At 66.1% G+C, this 19,277-nt stretch overlaps 1 protein-coding gene across 1 annotated transcript; it reads right to left on the bottom strand.

The window, feature by feature from the left end:
* Positions 1-17,295: 17,295 nt before the first annotated feature.
* On the bottom strand, positions 17,296-18,893 carry HMGR3 (hydroxymethyglutaryl-CoA reductase). Its single transcript, XM_005773883.1, has one exon. It carries the CDS (start codon positions 18,873-18,875, stop codon positions 17,583-17,585), a length of 1,293 nt encoding a protein of 430 aa, XP_005773940.1. The 5' UTR covers positions 18,876-18,893; the 3' UTR covers positions 17,296-17,582.
* Positions 18,894-19,277: the final 384 nt, after the last annotated feature.

Below are 19,277 nucleotides of genomic sequence, written 5' to 3'. Positions count from 1 at the left end.
GCGCCGGACAACTTCAAGAAGATCGAGAAGAAGCACTCGGACGACTTGTACTCGTCGCCGCCCTTCAAGGAGCTCAACCCGCTGTTGCGCTCGTACAGGATCGCGCACTCCTACTCTGAGGATTCGCTCCAGCATATGGGCCTATGATGGGAGAGAGCTTGAGAGAGGGAGGGAGCTGGCAAGGTACTTCCAGCCTGCTGTGGGAACAGCTTGCACTGTCTCGCTGACGCTCGCCCCACATCCGGGGTTGACTATTGACTCGAACTGGATGGCGCGCCAGTGTCCCGTGCCCAGTGTTTGTGCGAGGAGCATTTGGTTGGAGCACTTGAGTGCGGTCGTTAACTGCCCATTCACGGGTACACTCATTGAAGCGATCCGCGCCTGGGCCGATGCGAATGGATTCTGAGATCGTCGAGACCCCTCTCGTGACTCGTCTCTTGGAGCTCTCTCTCTCTCTCTCTCTCTCTCTCTCTCTCTCTCTCTCTCTCTCTCTCTCTCTCTCTCTCTCTCTAAAGTGATAACAAGAAAAAGAGAAATTTGTAATGCCTCCTCCTCCGCGCCCGTACTTGGAGCACTTGGAAAAGAAAGAAAAAACAGAGGACGCCGCAAATTCTTCTGCGCCAGCGCTGATGCCCTCCCCGTCTGCGTACAGCCGCACCACCCGCCTGCTGTCTCCGCTCGCAGACCCGTTGCTTGGCCGCCGCGAGGAGCTGCTGCTGCTCGCCGCCGCTGAGTCTGCCGGTGCCGACGCGGCAGATGAGCGCTGGGCCTGCGAGTTGCTCGCGGCGGCGCGCGGCGATCCCTCGAGCGCAGCTCTCTCGGGTCTCTCGACGGCGCTCCGCGGCTGCGCAGAGGAGGTCCGAGAGCTCGCCGCTCCTCCTCCGCCTGCGGCGAAGGCAGAGCACCCTGCGGGTCCGCCTTTGGCGGCGGAGGCGGAGCAGGCGGAGCAGGCGGAGGCCGAGGCCGCAGCGGAGGCCGAGGCCGCGGCGGAGGCGGAGGCTGCGGCGGCGGTTGCAACTGCGGCGGGCGAGGTGTGGCGCCAGTCGGCTGCTGCGGCAGTGCTGCTTGGGTGGAGTCGGGCGGCGGTGGGGAGGCGCGAGAGTAGGCTGCGCAGCGAGATGGCTTCCCGCCGGAGCTCGCGGCGCTCCCGCCTCCGCGCGCTTCGGCGCTGGGCGGCCTGGTGCTCTCTCCATCTCAGCTGCGTGAGGCGCGCGGGCGCGGCGGTGGCGCGGGGGCGCGCGGGGCGGCTGCGGCGGTCGGTGGAACGGTGGGCCGCGTCTACAAACGCAGCACTGGGCCGGATCGAGGCTGCGCAGGCGTTCGGTCGGCGGCTGCGTCTCACCTTGGAGGGGATTCGACGTTGTGATCCGCAGTCTACCACTACGTAGGCGCTCGGCCGACGGCGAGACGTCGCACGGCTGCGGCGCGCTGCCGCCGCCCTAGTCGCTGGCGCGGCGCGCGGCGCGCAGTGCGGGCTCGCAGCGGCGGCTGGGCGCGCGATGCAGCTACGGCGAGGCTGGAGGGCGATGCGGGCCCACGCCGTGCGGCGCTCCGAAGGCTCCAGAGCGGCTCTGCGCCGCTCCTCTCACGCCCGCTTCCAGGCGCGAATAAGGGAGGCGATGCACGCTGCTCTTCGTCGGTGGGCGAGGGCGGTCGTCTCCGGCCTCGGCGCGGCGCTGCTCGACTCTCGCGCCGACCGCGCTTGCCGCCAGCGCGGCCGCCAGCGCCGCTTCGCCGCGTGGCATCTCCGCGCGGCGGCGGCGGCAGCGCAGGGGGAGGCGGTGCAGCGGTGCGGCCGCCGCCTCGCGCAGAGGCGGTGCTTTCGGCGGTGGGTGACGGCGCTGCGAGGCGTGCGGTCACGCCAGTCTGCGGCTCAGACGGGGAGGGCACACCGCGCGGTTCGCGCGCTCCGGCTCTGGCGGCGGCGCGCGGCGGCGTGGCGCGGCGCGGCGGGTGCCGGGTCTCAAGTCGCGCGGCGGCGGGAGCGGCTCTCGGCTTTGCGCGCGCTCTGTGTGTGGGCGCGGCAGGGAGGCGGCCTCGCTGCCCTCTCGCGGAGGCTGCTGCGTGCGGAGGCGGCGGTCGCTGCGAGGAGGCGGCGCGCCGCGTTTCGCCGCTGGAGAGCGTCTGGCCGCTCGGAGGCAGCTCTCGGCCAGATCGGTCGTCGCACCGCGGCGGCTGCCTGTTTGGTGGCGATGCGCTGCGCACTGGAGCGATGGCGGTGCCTCGCGTCTCGGCGGGCGACGGCGGGTGAGGCTGCGGCGGCGGCGCGTGCCGCAGTCTGCGCGCGGCGCTGTCGGCAAGGCTTGCGACGTTGGCTGGACGGCGCCGCGGTATTTGCGGCCGCCGCCCACATGGCGCGCTTGGCGGAGATCTCCTTCCAGATCCGCGCGGGTAGCAGGAGGGCACGCGCTCTCCGCGATCGCGTCGGAGGCGAGGCGCGCGGGCATGGCGCGGAGGCGGCGCACCGGCCTTCTTCCGCTCTCGCCGAGGCGTGGCGGATGTGGCGGCGGGGGGCGGCCGGGGAGGCGGCGGCAGGGGCGGCGGCGGCGGGAGGGGCGGGAGCGGGGGCGTCGGCCGCAGCGGTGGCGATGTCTGCAGGGCCAAGAGCACGCCAGGCCAGCCCTGACGACGACAGTGGGACGGCTCCGAGGGCAGGTGGTCGTGGTGGCGGCGGCGGCAGGGGCGGCGGGAGCGAGGGCGGCGGCGGCGGCGGCGGCGGCGGCGGCGGCGGCGGCCCACCCGTCGTTTCGCTGCAGGAGCGCGTGGCGCGCGAGTGCGCCGCCTTTGGCGTGGTTGCCGCCCGGTGGCGCACCCTCGCGCTGGAGGCGCTCGAGGATGGCGCACAGGCGGCGGCGGCTGGCCCCGCGCCGCCGCTGGTGCCGACGGCGCGGAGCGGGACGGCTGGCTTGGAGGAGAGGGTGGCGCGCGAGTGCGCGGCGTACGGCGCCCTCGCCGCCCAGTGGAGAGCGCTGGCGCCGCCTCTGGCGCCGCCGGTTGGCTGCACATCGGGCCCCCGGTGCACCAGGCGGTGAGCTTATTTTTCCCGTGACAAGAGTCTGGCAGACACACAACCTTAAGAGCACACGCGCCTTGACACTGTTGTGCCTCTTGTAATTTTTTCAAGAGCCAAGAAGGAATTTTTTTCGAGATGTCGCGCAAGTCGCCGACCGTACACCCAGAAATCACGACTCTCGACGTCGCTGCGCCGCTGCGCGCAGCCGTCGCACTTTGAAGGGGCGGCGGCGACGTGCGATGCGCGGACGCGGCGCGCGAGGCGAGGCTGCCCACGCGGGACAGGGCCTGCATGGCGCGATGATGTGGGGACTTGCGCTGCGCGGAAAAGAAGGAAAATTCAGTTGTTTTTCTTGTTTTTCTTGGACTTGCGATGTCCACCCCGCCGCCGCCGCGCCGCTCGCGCCGCCTCGCCGCCCCCGCCTCCACCGCCGCTCCCTCGCCGAGCACGCCACCGCCCGCCCGCCTCCTCGACCTTCCCACGGAGCTCCTCGTCCGCGCCCTCTCTCGCTGCGAAAGCCCCGTCGACATCGCCCGCGTCGCGGCCGTCTCGCTGCTCTTTCACGCCTCGCTTGTGGTGGAGGCCATCCGCTTGTGGGCGCAAGAGCGCGGCTTCGAGCTGCCGGCGCAGCCGGAGGGCGAGGGCTGCGCCGTGCGGTGGCTGTGCTTCGCTGCGCTGCTGTGCGAGTCCAACCCGCCGGCGAGGGCGGCCGCAAGCGAACATCACAGCCTTTTCATTGACGGCGAGGGGCGGCTCTCGTCGTGCGGTTCAGCGCCGAGCTTCCACCCATCCCTCCTCGGCCACGGCGCGGGCGTCACGCGGCTAATCACGCCAACCCTACTCCCGTCGACGCTGGGTGAGCGCGCCGTGAGCGTGTCGGCTGGAGATTTCCACAGCCTCGCCCTCACCGCCGGCGGAGCTGTCTGGAGCTGGGGTTGGGGAGTCGACGGCCAGCACGAGCTGCTGCCCACGAAGGTCGAGGCATTTGCCGGGCAGCGCGTCGTCGCTGTCTCGGTCGCATTCGGGCACAGCCTCGCCCTCACCGCCAACGGCAGCGTCTGGAGCTGGGGCTTTGGAGACGGGGGCCAGTTGGGCCACGGCGACGAGCAGCACCAGCTGCTGCCGAAGAAGGTCGAGGCTTTTGCTGGCCAGTGCGTCGTCGCCGTCTCGGCAGGATCCCGCCACAGCCTCGCCCTCACCGCCGACGGAGCTGTGTGGAGCTGGGGCTTTGGACACTTTGGCCAGCTAGGCCACGGCGACGAGCAGCCCCAGTGGCAGCCGAAGAAGGTCGAGGCTTTCGCTGGCCAGCGTTTCATCGCTGTGTCGACGGGACGCGAACACAGCCTCGCCCTCACCGCCAACGGCGCTCTCTGGAGCTGGGGCAGTGGAGGTCTCGGCCAGCTGGGCCACGGCAACCAGCAGCGCCAGCTGCTGCCCAAGAAGATCGAGGCCATTGCTGGCCAGCGCGTCGTCGCTGTGTCGGCTGGATTCGGGCACAGCCTCGCCACCACCGCCGGTGGTGCCGTCTGGAGCTGGGGCGTTGGAGGGTGTGGCAGGCTGGGCCACGGCGACGAGCAGCACCAGCTGCTGCCGAAGAAGATCGAGGCCATTGCTGGCCAGCGCGTCGTCGCTGTGTCGGCTGGGGTCGTGCACAACCTCGGCTTCACTGCCGACGGCGCCGTCTTCACCTGGGGCAAGGGTGACCACGGCTGCCTAGGCCACGGAGAGGACCTGTCGAATCAGCTGCTGCCCAAGAAGGTCGAGGCGTGGCCGCCTAACACGCCCGCATCCGCTTGACTACCAACGACTGACCGCAAAGATCCTTGAGGCGAGGGCGATCCCCCTCCCCTCGCCGTCGGCGGCGGCGGCGAAGGCGGTGCCGTCGCGCGCCCCGTCTCCAGCGCCGTCGCCGGTGTCGCGCTTCTCTCTGGCCTCGCCGCAGGCGCGACACACGCACGCAGACCACACACACACACACACACGCCGCTCACCCACGCGCACCGGGCCTTGCAGTTGAATGCCATTGGGCTCCTGTCGTCTAGACGTGGAGTCGCGAGGGATCGCCCGGCCCTTGCCCCACTGCCATGCTTGTGTGAGGAGAGGGTTTACCTCACCTCGCCGCAGGCGCCGCCCAGCCGCGCGGGCGGAGGAGGCGGCATTGCACCGGCTCCGCCCGCTGGGATCGGTGGCGCCGCAGGTGTCCGGCGCCGCTCGGCGCGTCTCGTGCTCACTCCTAGCCACGCTTTCTGCGCCGCCACGGCGGGTGGCGGAGGCGCAGGTGCAGGCGGAGGCGGAGGCGGCGGAGCTGCTGCTGCTGCTCGGCACAGCGGGCGGAGGCGGAGCAGGGGGCCAGGCGTTGGCGTCGAGACCGCACGTCCGCCGCAGCTATCGATGATTGGCGGCGGCGGCGCGGCGGGGGGAGCGCGGCCGCTGATTGCACGCCACGGCATGCGCACGCGCAAGGGCGAGTGAGGCGAGCGCTGCGCGTGTGTGGACTGTTGCCCGGAGGCACGAGAGACGAGACGAGGCGCCGGTGGCGGCCTGGCGGCCTCGCCTCAGGCCCGAGTGCGCGCGCCGTCGGCGGCGGGGCGCTCGCCTGTATATAGGGTCCCTAAAACTCCATATGTTTCCTCAGCACAATGCACATGCACATGCACATTGTCCATGACATGATGTGCATGTGCATGCATGTGTGTCATGCACATGCACATCAAACAACCAAACACGAGAAACATCTCTCAACAGTCAGGTAAAAGTACGCACTACGCTGCGGTGCGTTATAACGTATTTGGACGCTGCCGCTCAGCCTCGGCGGGCCACGCTAGACGGGACTCAGGCTGGCCTGCATCTCTTTGGCCACACGCGCACTCTACTGCGCCCTGAGCAGGGCCTCCACCTGCGCCCGCTGCTCCGCCGGCAGCGCCGCCATCTACTCTGGCGAGATGAGCTTCAGCTGAGCTAACAACGACTCGCGCTGCGCAGCGGTGGCCACCGCCGTCGCCGCATCAGGCGGCGAAGGCTGTGGCGGCGGCGGACCGCGGCGCCGCAGCTCGCCCACTCCATGCGCGAACCAGCAGTTGGCCCCCTTTGCGCAGCAGCCGTCGCGCTGGAACCGCGAACAGAGCTGCGTCTTGAGCAGGTCGGGCCGGGCGTTCGAGGCGAGGGGATCGTCGCGCTGGAAGCCGGTCACAGCTATCTTGTGCGTGGCGTCTGTCACGATACGCAACCCGTCGTGGTCGTGAGCGACCTTCCCCTCGCGCAGCGGCGTCTTCGCACCGTGCTTGACGGCCGCCTGGCACTCTCGCGTCGTGAAACTGCGCTCTCGCCCGCGCTGGCTCGCGTGGTCCGTCTTGTGCATTGTGTAGGCCGACGTGTTGCGCGAAGAGTCGAGCAAATCCGAGTGCTCCGAAGCGCTCACAGCACTCGCCCGAGGGTCAAACCGCAAATTCGCGGGGAGCCCGAGGAGCTTGCACAAGGGGTTGCACCTATTCAAGCGGGCGCTACGGTCAAGACACACCCGGCGAGTGTGTGGCAGTCCCGCGGCCTCCGCCTGTGCGTCTTGAGAAAGTCATCGATGCCCGCCTCGCCGCGGTCGGTGCGGCCAAAGCTCGAGGAGCGGTGGCTGTCTCTCCTGCTGGAGAGGTCTGAGTGGATCACCGGGTCGGAGAGGGAGAAGGTGTTGGTCGGCACATCGAAGGTCCCCTGCACGTCGCACACCATGACGCGCCCACCCTGCTCGCCTCGACCGCCCTGCATCTTCTTGGTGTGGGTCCAGTGCGAAAAGGCCTGAGGCACGTCGTCTGCCGTCGGCTCGTTCACCCACCCGCCATCTGATCCTCGCCGCCTGTTGTCAACCTCCTCCTCCTCCTCCGCCTCCTCCTCCTGCTCCTCCTCCTCGACGATACCTCCGAGCCCGCCCTGCACCACTGTAGAGGCCTCTCTCTGCGAAGAAATCGTCTTGCGGCTCACGGTCCCAAAGTTTGTGTTCCACTTGCGATACTTGCCGAGCAGCAGGCGCTGTGCACAGGATGGGAACGTCAGATACGAGCAGGTGCTGGAGTGCTGTGGTGCTGCGAGCACCTCCACAAAGAAGAACCGGCCTTTGAGGTGGGTGCTGCCGACACGGTCGAGCTGGGCCTGGATGAAGAGGCAATCGCTCAAGTAGCTCACCTTGGGTACGTTGTGCGGGAGCTTCTTCTGGGCAACGATGCGGTTGAACTCCTCTGCCAGCGCCGCCGCCGAAGCCTGTGTCAGCAGAGCTCGCTCGTGGAACTCGACCTCCCGCTCCACGGTGCTCTCGACGCGCCTGTTCTCCTTTCCAACATAGGCTTCCTCTGCCCAATCCCAGTCGAGGTACGTGTCGCCTTTCGCTGCGCTGCGCAACACCACCAGATTCTCGGGCTTGAGAGCCAGCACCTTGCGCTTGGTGAGCTCCGTGCGCTCGGTGCAGGCCGCCTGCCCCTTCAAGTGCCCCTTCAAGCGGTCTTCAAACGATGGGCCCTGCTCCTTCACCTTCACCTCCACCTCCACCGAGAAGCGACCTGTCTCGAGGACTCGCGCGCGGAGGGTGCCCTGGAGGCCGTTCAGCTCCTGCGTCGCCGCTCCGGTCAGCCCTTGAATCCGAACCTTCTCGCCTGCCTACAGTAAGGACGGTGCGGCGTGGACATACGTGCGTTACTCAGCCAGCCCACCACCTCGTCGCGGACCACGGCGAAGTCGAACAACGACATTTGCTTCTCGTCCAGCCGCGGCCCGGAGCGGCGCGTGGCGAGTCGCATGTGGAAGACATTCCGCTCGCCGCCCGAGCCGAAGAAGCCATCTGAGATGGCGGCGAGCCGATCTCCTGGCACAGGCTGGATCTGTCCGCGCCGCTTCTTGCTCAGCTGGCCCTTAGCGATGTTGGCCGACCAGGTGGCCGGCACGTGGTAGACCTCGCAGCGATAGCAAGAGAAGGCGACCAGAGTCCCGTCCTCGCTGTGCATGAGCTTCTCGACGGCTCGCATGACCCGGGGTCCGCCGCCCGTCGACGTGAGCCGAGTCGAGGTGACCGTTTCGCTGAACGTCGCCAGCGAGTCGAGCAGCGATCCCTCGTCGAGCGTGGCCTCGCGAAAGATTCCGACCGACTTGGGTAGGTCCTCTACCATCTTCCGCAACACCGAAAAGTCCTCGCGGCCGAAGCCGACGCAGACGAATCGGAACGTCGACGCCGCGCGCTCACGCTCGTTCAGCATGTACCACAGCCGACGCACGCTGGAGCAGACGGCCGTGCTGACAAGGCGCGGGTCCCGTGTCTCGCTCTTGCGGTCCCGCGCAAGAACAACATCGGAGGGCCGGCCATCGGAGAGAAACAGCACGCAGGTGCTCATGGTCGGTGGCACCGGCAGTCCAGCCTCGCTGCCTTGCGCGCGGGCGGCCTCCACCGTCTGGATGAGGGAATGCAGCTTTGCGAGGGCCGGAAGGTAGTTGCCGTGTGAAGCGGGCTGCAAATGTGGCAGGTCGGCGACATCCGCAAACGGCGCACACTGCAGCAGGATATCCGCGCTGTCCTGCATCCGCACGACGGAGACGAGCTCGGACGGTGGGATGCCAGCGTCGAGCTGCGGCTGGACGAAACCGCAGCGCAGCGCGTCGTACAGCGCCTCAATGCGCGGAATGTTGCGGCCGTGACTGTGGCAGTCCGCCTCTCGCATGCTGCCGCTGGCGTCGAGTACCAAGATGGAATGTTGAGTGCATACCGCTGCTCGCTGCCAGTCGAAGCCCTCACTCGCATCGCGAATTGCTTCGTCGGCGGCGTCAGTGTCCTGGAGAGCAGCGAACGAGTTCATCGGCTCGCTCAATCAAGGTCACCGGCGCCAGCATGACGTCGTCGAAGAAAATAACGCGCTAACACACATGAGCGTCATATTGTAGTGAACAGGCCGACTTCGCGGTTTGAGCGCCCAGCGCAGACCGACCGACCGCAGGGGGGGCCCGGTCGGCGGCCGCGGAATACCGCAGACCGGAGGCGCGGAGGGGGGGTCCGGTCGGTCGGAGCGCAGACCGAGGGGGGGGTCGGTCGGTCGGTCGGGTTGGCTCGAGGGTCACACCGCACATAGGTTACATGCTCGCCGCAGCTGTGAATAAATTAGTATCTATTAGTAATCTCTTAAACTGAGTTGCTCATGAAGCGGCGTCCAGCACCCGGATCGATTGCCATTTGCTGTCGCTTGAGCGACTCGGAAGCCGATGAGCCCGTCAACGGCGGCGGCAATGTGTCGATCAAGCTCTCTGGCAAGTCATCGTAGTCATTGGAAGGGACGATGCGCGCGCGTACTGTGGAGAACTGGAGCGCTGCCAGAGCTAGAGAGCTTGTACAGAGCGACGGCACAAGCAAGATCAGGCCTGCGACTGCGTGGATGCTCCACATATGTGTGTGGAGTCGGGCTCGCTCGGGCCTCGGCGAAGAAGTCTCCTTGGCGCTTGGCTGCGTAACTAGTTTTCATAGTGTTACTGTTAGTGAAAACCGGCGATTTCGAAGCGCCCGTGGCGGGCGGTTCGCGAGAAGGTTCTCTCGAGGTTCTCGAGGTGGATATCCTTTGGCCGCGTTGGGTAGCGAGGATTGGTGTGACGCGATCCACGCAGGCGTGGTTTCTGACGGCCGACCGTCAGTGCACGGAGTTGCCCCTTCTCCGACTGCCCCGGCTAGTGAAGGAGGGCGAGAGCGTTTGATTGAGGGGCTCACGGCAAGGACACCGACCGAGGGGGGGGTCGGTCGTCACACCTCCCGCCGCCAAGAGAGCGACCGACCGGAGGGGGGGTCCGGTCCACCTCGCTCCTCGGGGGCAGACCACCGACCGGCGGGGGGGTCCCCACGAAGTAGGGGGGGGGGGTACAAAATGACGCTCCTATTACCTGTGCAAGGCCCAACCCAGAAATATCAATCAACCCACGTCGACTGCCGCTGATGCTAGCGCTGATGCTGCCGCTGACGCCGCCACCACTGCTGCTACCGCCGGCCGCCTCCGTAGCCATCCACCTCGACACAAGAATGGGTACAGCGGCGGGCGGCGAGCGCGAGAGCCGCGGCGGCCCGGGACGTGCCCTCGCCGCCGCCCTCCTCCCGCCTTCTCGTCCTCCTCCCGCCAGGGCGTAAGCCACATGCTGGATCGAGAGTCAAAGCGCGGGACTAGCCGCGATCTACTGAGATTTGGCCAGAGATGGGCCGATGCTAGCCGATCCTAGCCGGCCAGTGCCAGGCCGCACGCCGCACGGGTTCTGGGCGGCGCGTCTCCATGCTTGGGACTGTGAGCAGGCGCGAGAAGAACCTCGTGACTGTCGCGACACACCAGCCCAGCCGTTGGCGGCCAGAGGAGCCCTGGAAGTGCATCGCGAAGGGGGCGGCGCGCGTGGCGAGCTGCGCGGGAGGCTCTCCCGCCGCGTCGAAATAGTCCGCAAAACAGGCCGGCCGTGCCCACCAGTCGGCTCGGTAGGCGTACTGCCACGAGATTACCCGAGATTACCCGAGATTACCCGAGATTACAAAGATCGCAAGGGCGGGGACCTGTTCCTTTTTACCCATCTCTCTCTCTCTCCCCATCTCGTAATATTTATTTATGCATTTGGAGAAGGACGAAACAAGGAATGGTGCGCCGGAATTGAAGGGATACCAGTCGACCGGAGGATTCAACCTTTGCAAAAAGGAGACCCCTTCCAGTGCGCTGCCAGCCCGAGCCCTGCCGCGCCACTCCGCCACGCAGCCGCGACGCGCCCTCGAATGCGCCACACCATCTCTCACTGTCTTCAGAACCCAACCATGCCGATCTTCTTGAAGCTGATGCTGAGCGCCGTCGGCGCTGCCCACGCCCTGCCGACGATCCATTTGAGAGAAGCAGCCGTCGGACAGCGCAGTCCACTCATTTCGACGGCCGTCGAGGAAACATTCCTCAGCGGCGTCTGCCCGACTGTGAAAGATTACGTGCCGGTCTCTGCTGATTGCGCAACCGCACCACTCTGGTGTGCCTCCGCCCGCCCACCCGCCTCCGCCTGTGCTCATTCTCACCCGTCTCTTTGCCCGTGCCTGCTAACGTCGCACTTTGTCCGATCCAGGTACGTCTCAAACAAGGAGAACAAATGGATCAAGTGCACAACGTCGCCTCCCGACACGATCGACGGCGAGGACGAGATGAAGCGGATTCGAGAACTGGCCAAGCAGGACGGAATGAGCCAAAGGGACTACGACAAGCTCTCGCTGGATAACGCGCGCAAGGAGGGCATCGACATCCAGCAGAGCCGCGAGCTGCTTTCTCCGTCGCCAATCACTGCCAACGTGTGGACCGCGGCGATCATGCAGAAGCAGAGCTTCGTAGAGCGCTGCTGGCACATCGGCAACGAGTCTATGGTGATGAACCTGCCGCTCCCGAACACCGCAACGATCGACTACGAGAACCTCACGATCACATTTAAAAATGGGCTTACTGTGCCTGCCAGTGCCCTCACAACCAACTGCGCCGTGTCGGCGACCAACGACCGAGCACTCAAGGCCGCATCCGACCAGCTCGTGATTCAGCAGTGGATCCTCGACAAGATCCTGAACACGGTCACTTACTACCTGAGCATGACGGGTAACACGGGTGGTCTCATCCCCTTCTTTGGCAACTCGGCCGACTCCGCCATCGAGATCATCGTCGACACACTCGTCTTCATGCAAGATGAGGTGTCCCTTGCCATCGAGCTCGAGCAGTTCCGGCTCGGCGAGGCGCAGACGCACGCGACCGACCTAGCGACCGAAGCGCAGAAGCGGGCGGACGCGAACACACGGCAGGTGAAGGACAAGGCGACGGCGTGCATCGAGGAGGCCATCGCCAACGTCGACAAGGAGCTTCAGCGGCTCGACGACAAGATCGACCAGCGGGTCGAGGCGGCCTCTCAGAAGCTGCGGCTGGAGGCGGCGAGCTCGATGCTTACGCGGCTGAGGACAGAGTACGCGCTTGTGCGCCAGAGCGCGTGGACCGCGATGACCCAGGGGGTGGTGCCCGGCTGGGGCGTCGTCGACGAGCTTCTGGACAAGTACGTTGCGATGGCCGGTGCGATGGAGGCGGTCCAGTCGGCCGAGGTGTTGACGGAGGGCTTTAGCGCCGCGCAGGCCCTCATGGACTTGAGTACGCAGGCCTTTGGCGACCTGCGCTCGCTCTTGCGCGGCAGGTTTGGCGTCGACCTTGGCGAGAGCACCAACACCCGCCCAAAACTCGTGGAGGATGCCTCCGGCAACTCATCGTTTGCGCTCGCCCCGACGACGTGCACCAACGTGACCGTGGTGGCAGACGCGTCATGCACTGCGGAGGACGTAGAGTGTGGGATCGTGTCGGCGCTGCTCCCAAATACGACGAAGGCGGACGCAATGTGCCAGAAGGCGATGCCTCGGAGTGATCTCTTAGAGGAAACCACGCAGCGCATCCTCAACGCCTACGAGGAGATCGTGATCGCCTTCATCGAACATGAGCTCGAGGCCACGTTCGCCCCCGAATTGTGTCAGGCGTCCTACGGCAATCGATCGGCGCCCGGATTGATCAATTCCACGTCGCCTGAGTTGGATTGGGTCGCAAGGCAGGAGGCTTGCAGCATGATCGACGACTCGTATCCTTCCGATCAGTATCATGGGAGCCTCAACATCAAGGGCTATGGCTGGCCCCGCTACCAATGCCAGCAGTGTGTGTTTGGCCAGAGCCCGATCCCGAGTATCGACGGAAGCAAAACTGAAGGATGCTCAAACTCGACAAATGGGGCTCCCATCGTACAGTCCCCGAACTTGCCAAAGTCGACGTGGGGCCCCCCGATGATGCAAGTGAGCGCGCAGCTTGCGGAGCGCTGCGAGGAGCACAACAAGGACATCCGTCTGTTTGGCACGGGCTGGACCAACCTCGACATTCCGACGGTTAACTGCAGCACAAAGCCGGGAACATCCTACCCGCCATGGTGTAATGCACAAGAGTGTTCCTTTCCGACCTGCTTGTACTGGGACGACTCTCAGCTTGTTGGCACTAGCCCAGCGCAGGCCTTCCCTCGCAACTCCTTCGCGATGAAGAACTACGAGACGGCCTACGAGTGGGACCGCATCGAGCCCTCGGTCGTCACCGGGCTCGACGTGCTGCCGGCGATCCCACCCGTGAACATCACCTTCAAAACCTTCAAAAGCTCCGCGGGCAAGTCCTGGAGCAACATCAGCGACACTTGTGCTGATGACGGCCAGCAATTGTGCTCGTACAGCCAGGTCTGCCCACTTGGGACGGGGAGCCCCCCCAACGGCGGAACGCAGAGCAGTCCCGGCCAGATTCCCCTGTGGACGCCCGTCACGCGTCCAAACGGCATGCAAGACTGGGTGCGGGTCGGGAGCAGCGGACCAACGTGTATCAGCCTGCTCGACATCGGCTTCAAGGACCTGGACGAGTACATCAAGACGACCGACAAGGACTGGGACCCCAACTCGATCTCGCACTATGCGTGCTGCCCCGTCCCCGAGCCTGCGCTTGGCATGAGCCTGCGCCGCCACATCCTCGAGTCCACCGCCCCGACGACCACGTCGCCGGCGAGCACGTACCAGGGCTTCACCGTGACTCTCACGTACTACGACGACCAGTTCCAGCGCACGAGCACGCGGCCGTTTGCCGTCATGCAGCGGATCCAAGAGGAGCTGGGCTCGGAGCGCAGCCAGTGGCTGCTGGGCGCCCACTCCGACGCTGGGAGCCCGGCGCCTCCACCAGCGACGTGCGATGCCGGCTTCCTCCCACTCAGCCAGACGAAGCGATGCAGCTACGGCGGGTACACCTGCGTCAAGGCTGCAGGCGACGGAGGCCCCGATGGGCAAGACGGCGACGGCCCGCTGTGCTGCGATGGCCGGCATGCCGAGCTCCGCGCGTGCGTGCCGTGCGCGGAGACGCTACTGGCCAAGCCCGAGGACACCGAGACGACGCGCTACTCTTACACGACGCCAGGCACGTGCATAGTGGCGCATCGCGCGTCGAAAGAGGCGTTCTTCCTCGACAATCGGACGGAGGTGACGGGCCTCCGCACGCTCGACGAGACGGACAAAAAGATCACGCCGTGCGAGGTGAGCTCGTCCAACCCACAGTGCGTGACTGAGGCGATGGCATTCAAAAACATCAACGCCAGTCTCGACATCGACGCGAGCCCCGCCGGGCCGCGCTTTAAGGAGCTGATCAAGGGCAAGTGGGCCAAGCCCCAAAATGGCGAGTCGTCGTACCGCCTGATCTTTGCCGAGCTCTATCGCCAGCTGTGGGCGCGCACGCAGCGGCTTCAAGTCGGCTACGTCGACCTCGAATCCAGCACTGGGCCCGTCAATCTGATCGACGAGACGTGCGCGCTCGTGCGCTCGACGGTGACCAGCGAGGGGGCCAATGAGACCAAGTACTTTCTCGCCCCGGTCTCGTCGCGCGCGATGGATCTCTGCTGCCTCAACGCAGCCGGCAATCAGGGCAACGTCACGCTCGTTGTCGAGACCGGCCAGCTACCGCGGTACGAGTGTGACCGCGTGCATCTGGGCTAGTCCACTAGCTAGAATACGTGTATGTCCAGTGCGAGCAGCGGTGCAAGACAGTCCCACCGTGCCACAGACCAGACCGCGGCGCCGTCGAGCGATCGGTTTGCAAATTCTTTCTGTTTAGTGCCAGTGCGCGCCAGTCCCGTGCCCAGTCAGTGTCGTGCGAGGGAGCTTTGTTGTAAAATTCTTTCTGTGCCTCTTGTTGTACCTGTGTCGGACCTGCGTGGGTCGTACCTGTGTGGCTTGTGCAGGTTAGCTTGTACCTGTGTTGAATTGTTTTTGTGTATGTTCCTTTGTTCGAAAAAAGAAAGAAAACATGGCCCAAAGGAGGGATGGGAGGACGACACGCCGCCACCGCACAGGGTTTCACGGGAAGGAAGTACCAAAGTTCGACTTTTTGAGTCTACTCGAAAGAAAGAAAGAAAGAAAGCAGCCATCCAAACGAGGGATAGGGGAGGAGGACAGGGTCCCCACCTGCACGAGCAGGATTTTGGAAGGACGACCAGGGGCACAGGTGGGGCTCTCCTGCTCCTGACAAGGGACCGAGCTCGATTTTTTTGCGTGCTCCAACTGCCAACCTTCGGCTGGCCGCACTGCCACAGCTCGCAATTGTGTTTGACAGCTCATGCCGGTCTCTGTGAGATACAGCACAGCCGCCGAACTGGTCTGCGGCGTGGCTGCTGCTTATCTGGCGCTCGCAGCGCTCCGCCGCCTCCTCTTAACCCATGAGCGCGGCTCGGGCGCCGAGTGGCATGATGGCTCTCGCGAGCCCAGCGTGTCCGTTCGTCATGACGTCTCGCGCGAGCCTCGCGTGGGTTTGCGAAAGCTCAAACGTCAGCCGAGCGAGCGGCACCACGATAACTCGGACTCAGACATGGACGATGAGCCCGAGTCGCCTAGTCAGACCGCCTACCGCCCGGTGCCAAAGTCGACCTGCGCGACGGTCCTCCTCTTTGGGGCCGACGGCAACCTCGCGTCCACGCGGGTGCTGCCCACGCTCCACCTGCTGTGGCAGCGAGAGCTGCTCCCGCCCGACCTGCTGATAGTCGGCTTTGCGCGGCCGGTGGGTGGAGGCGGCACGATCGCCGACACTGCCGCCTTCCGTGAGTATGTGGGGCGCTGCTGCGGCGGCAGCCCTGCCGCATTCCTGCAGCGCTGCCACTATGCGACGGGCCAGTTTGACGACAGAGCCGCCGTGGGCCGCTGCCTGCAGCTGGTTGCCGGGCTCGAGGCGGAGCGTGCCGCTGGGCGCGCGGGCGGCGCGGCGGCGGAGGGGTGCGTGCGGATGTACTACGCCGCGGTCCCCGCCTTCATCTACGCGCCCCTCACGCGCGCCCTCTGCGAGAACGGCGTCGGCGCCGCGGACGGCGCGCTCAAGGAGCGCTTCGTGTTCGAGAAGCCTTTTGGGCACGACACGGCCTCGTGCGAGGCGCTCGTGGCGGACCTCGCGCGCCTGCCCGGCCGCGACGTGTTTTGGATGGACCATTACTTGGGGAAGGAGCTCGTGATGAACCTGCTCATCCTGCGCTTTGTGCGAGAAAGCGGAAAGTCGCTCCTAGTCCCACCTCTTGCCCTCACGCCCCTTGCGAGCATAGGCAAACATCTGCTTTGGCTCGCTGTGGAACCGGCACGCTGTCAAGGCGGTGCAGGTCATCTTCAAGGAGGAGCGCGGCATCGAGGGGCGCGGCGGCTACTTCGACCAGTACGGCATCATTCGCGACGTGATGCAGAACCACCTGCTGCAGATGATGGCTCTCGTCGCGATGGAGCAGCCTCTCACCCTCTCCGCCGAGCATATCCGCACCGAGAAGCTCAAGGTGCTGCTAACCCTCAACCATAGGAGCAGCCTCTCTCGCTCTCCGCCGAGCATATCCGCACCGAGAAGCTCAAGGTGCTGCTAACCCTCAACCATAGGAGCAGCCGCTCTCGCTCTCCGCCGAGCATATCCGCACCGAGAAGCTCAAGGTGCTGCAAGCCATCGCGCCTCTCGCCGCCGACGACGTGGTGCTCGGCCAGTACAGCCGCTCGCAGGTGGGCTGCGGGTACCTCGAGGAGCCGTCGGTGCGCAACAAGGCCTCCTGCACCGAGACGTTTGCGGCGGCAGTGCTCCACATCGACAACCCGCGCTGGGCGGGTGCACGCCCGCCCGTCCTCGCGGCGGCGCCGCTCCGCCGTCTCTTCACACCTCGCGGCGGTGAGCAGGCGTCCCGTTCGTCCTCAAGGCGGCACAGGCCGTCACCGAGAACAAGGTGGAGCTGCGCATCCAGTTCCACGGAGTGCCCGGCGCCGTCGCGACGCTCCGCTCCTGCGAGGCGAACGAGCTCGTCGTGCGCGTGCAGCCCGAGGAGGCCATCTACTGGAAGGTGCAGAGCAAGGTGCCCGGCCTGCGCTCCGACCAGGTGGAGCAGGTGCGGATGGACCTCCTCTACTCGAGGCTCGCCAGGAAGCTCGAGCGCAAGCTGCCGCAGGCGTACGAGCGGCTGCTGCTCGAGGTGATTGCAAACGACCACTCCCACTTCGTCTCGCCGGAGGAGCAGCTCGAGGCGTGGCGCATCTTCACGCCCGCGCTGCACCACTTGCGCGACGCGAAGCTGCCGCCGCACCGCTACCCGGTTGGCTCGCGCGGCCCCGCCGCCGCCGACCAGCTCGCGAAGCGGTACGGCATGCGCAAGTTTGGTGGCGGACTCACTCCCTATGTCATGCCGTTCAAGCCGAGCCACACCCCAGGGGTCGTGCCGGCGTCGCGATGGAGCTGAGCGCGGAGTAATATTTCTACAGTACGACAGTGACCATATGTCTGCGCGCGCTCCGACCTCCGCTTACAGTACCCCAATCGCTCTGCCTCTGGCCGCCCGAGATATTTAAGCCTCGGACGCGGGAGCCTCGCCGCTCGCCGGCTCGCCCTCGCGGCATGTGTACACACACCGCCCGTATCGTGGTCTCATGTGTCGTCATGATGGGGCCCGGCCGCGTGGCCCTGCCCCCTTCGGTCTCAGATCATCTTGCGGCTGCCGCGCGGTCCCCGAGCACGCTCCCTCACGGCGCCGCCGGCTTGCGGTTGTGAGCGAGGTGCGCCCGCATGAGGTGGCCCGCCGAGAGCGCTGCGAGGAGGGAGAGCTCGCCGGCGAGGACGGCGCCGGCGACGACGGTCGCCAGCTCTCGCGCGTGGCTGCCCGCCTCCTGGCCGGCGCCGGCGACGCCGAGCATCTCAAGGCAGGCGCGCTGCGGGGCGAGGATGGTTCCTCCGCCGACGGTGCCGACTTCGATCGAGGGCATCGTCACCGAGACGTGCAGATCGGCGCCGCCGTTGGCGGGCTCGAGGAGCGTGATGCACTGGGAGGACTCGACGTTCTGCGCCGCGTCCTGCCCGCACGCCAGGTAGAGCGCCGTCACGATGTTGGACGCGTGCGCGTTGAACCCGCCCAGCGCGCCCGCCATCGCCGAGCCAATCAGATTCTTAGCGACGTTGAGCTCGCACGCGGCGGCGACGGTCGTCTTGAGGACGGACTCGACGACGTGGCCGGGGATCGTCGCCTCCGCCACCACCGAGCAGCCCCGGCCCGAGATCCAGTTGACCGCCGCCGCCTTCTTGTCGCAGCAGACGTTGCCCGACAGGCCGAGCAGCTCGAGGTCGCCAAACGAGCCAGCAGAGAGAAAGTCGAGGACGGCAGAGACGCCCTTCGAGACCATGTTCATCCCCATCGCGTCGCCCGTCGCGCACACGAAGCGCGCGTACGCGTACCGCCCCGCCACCGTCACGCGGCACGAGGTGAGCCGCCCGAAGCGCGTGGTCGTCGCAAACTGCTCCTGCGCCACCGCGAGATTGGCGGGGTCGTGCATCCAGGCGGCGAACGCCGCGGCGCGGATCGCGCTCGGGAAGCGGATCACGGGCGCGCGCGTCATCCCCTGCGACAGAACCGCGGCCGACGCGCCGCCCGCCGCGGTGATGGCCTTGCAGCCGCGCCGAGTCGAGGCGATGAGAGCGCCCTCGACCGTCGCCAACGGGACCTGGTAGGTCTTACCGTTGAGCAGCAGCGGGCCAGCGACGCCGACGGGAAGCGGGATGTACCCGAACACCATCTCGGCGCACGCGCCGTGCACCGCGTCGTAGTCAAAGCCCTCGTGCGGCACGCGGCCGACCGCCTCGGCCGACGCGACGCCGGGCTGGCGCTTGAGCCACTCGCGCCGGACGAGCACCGCGCGCGCGCAGTCGCCGAGCTCGCGCTCGAGCGAGTGCACCGGGAGCTCGTCGCTGCAGACCTTCTCGACTACGGCGTCGACGCCATTGCCGACCGCTGTGTCTGTGTGAGTGTCCGTGTGAGCCACCATCGCTCTGTCGAGCTCCTTGCGGATGTTTTTCTTCTTTTCATTTTCTTGGCGGAGCTCGAGAGCGGTTTTGCTTCTTTTTGAAAAGTCCATGTGAGCGATGCCGTCGCCGCTCGCACCGTGCTCGCTCAGCCCCTTAATAAACCCCGATTACTGGTGTTCGCAAGTCTCTCTCGCACGCTGCGCGACCCGCGTCAAGGTGCGAGTCAACGGCCAGTGCTCGGCACTGCCTTCGTCATCGGAGAAGCTTGCTTCCTGTGTGAAGAGGTTACCGTAATGCCCCATTCCGTTTCCAGCTCCCCGTCTGCCGCTTTTTCCCGTCCTACACCTATCTTCCTTTCGTCGGCCTTAAACCATCTTTCTGTCTCATGCCATTACAGTTCGGCCTTCCTTTCGGCCCACCTT

Source organism: Emiliania huxleyi (genome assembly GCF_000372725.1).
Source record: "Emiliania huxleyi CCMP1516 unplaced genomic scaffold EMIHUscaffold_323, whole genome shotgun sequence".
NCBI classification, from domain to species: Eukaryota; Haptophyta; order Isochrysidales; family Noelaerhabdaceae; genus Emiliania; species Emiliania huxleyi.
Note: the sequence above shows the minus strand (reverse complement) of the source record. Positions and strands in the feature narration are given on the sequence as shown.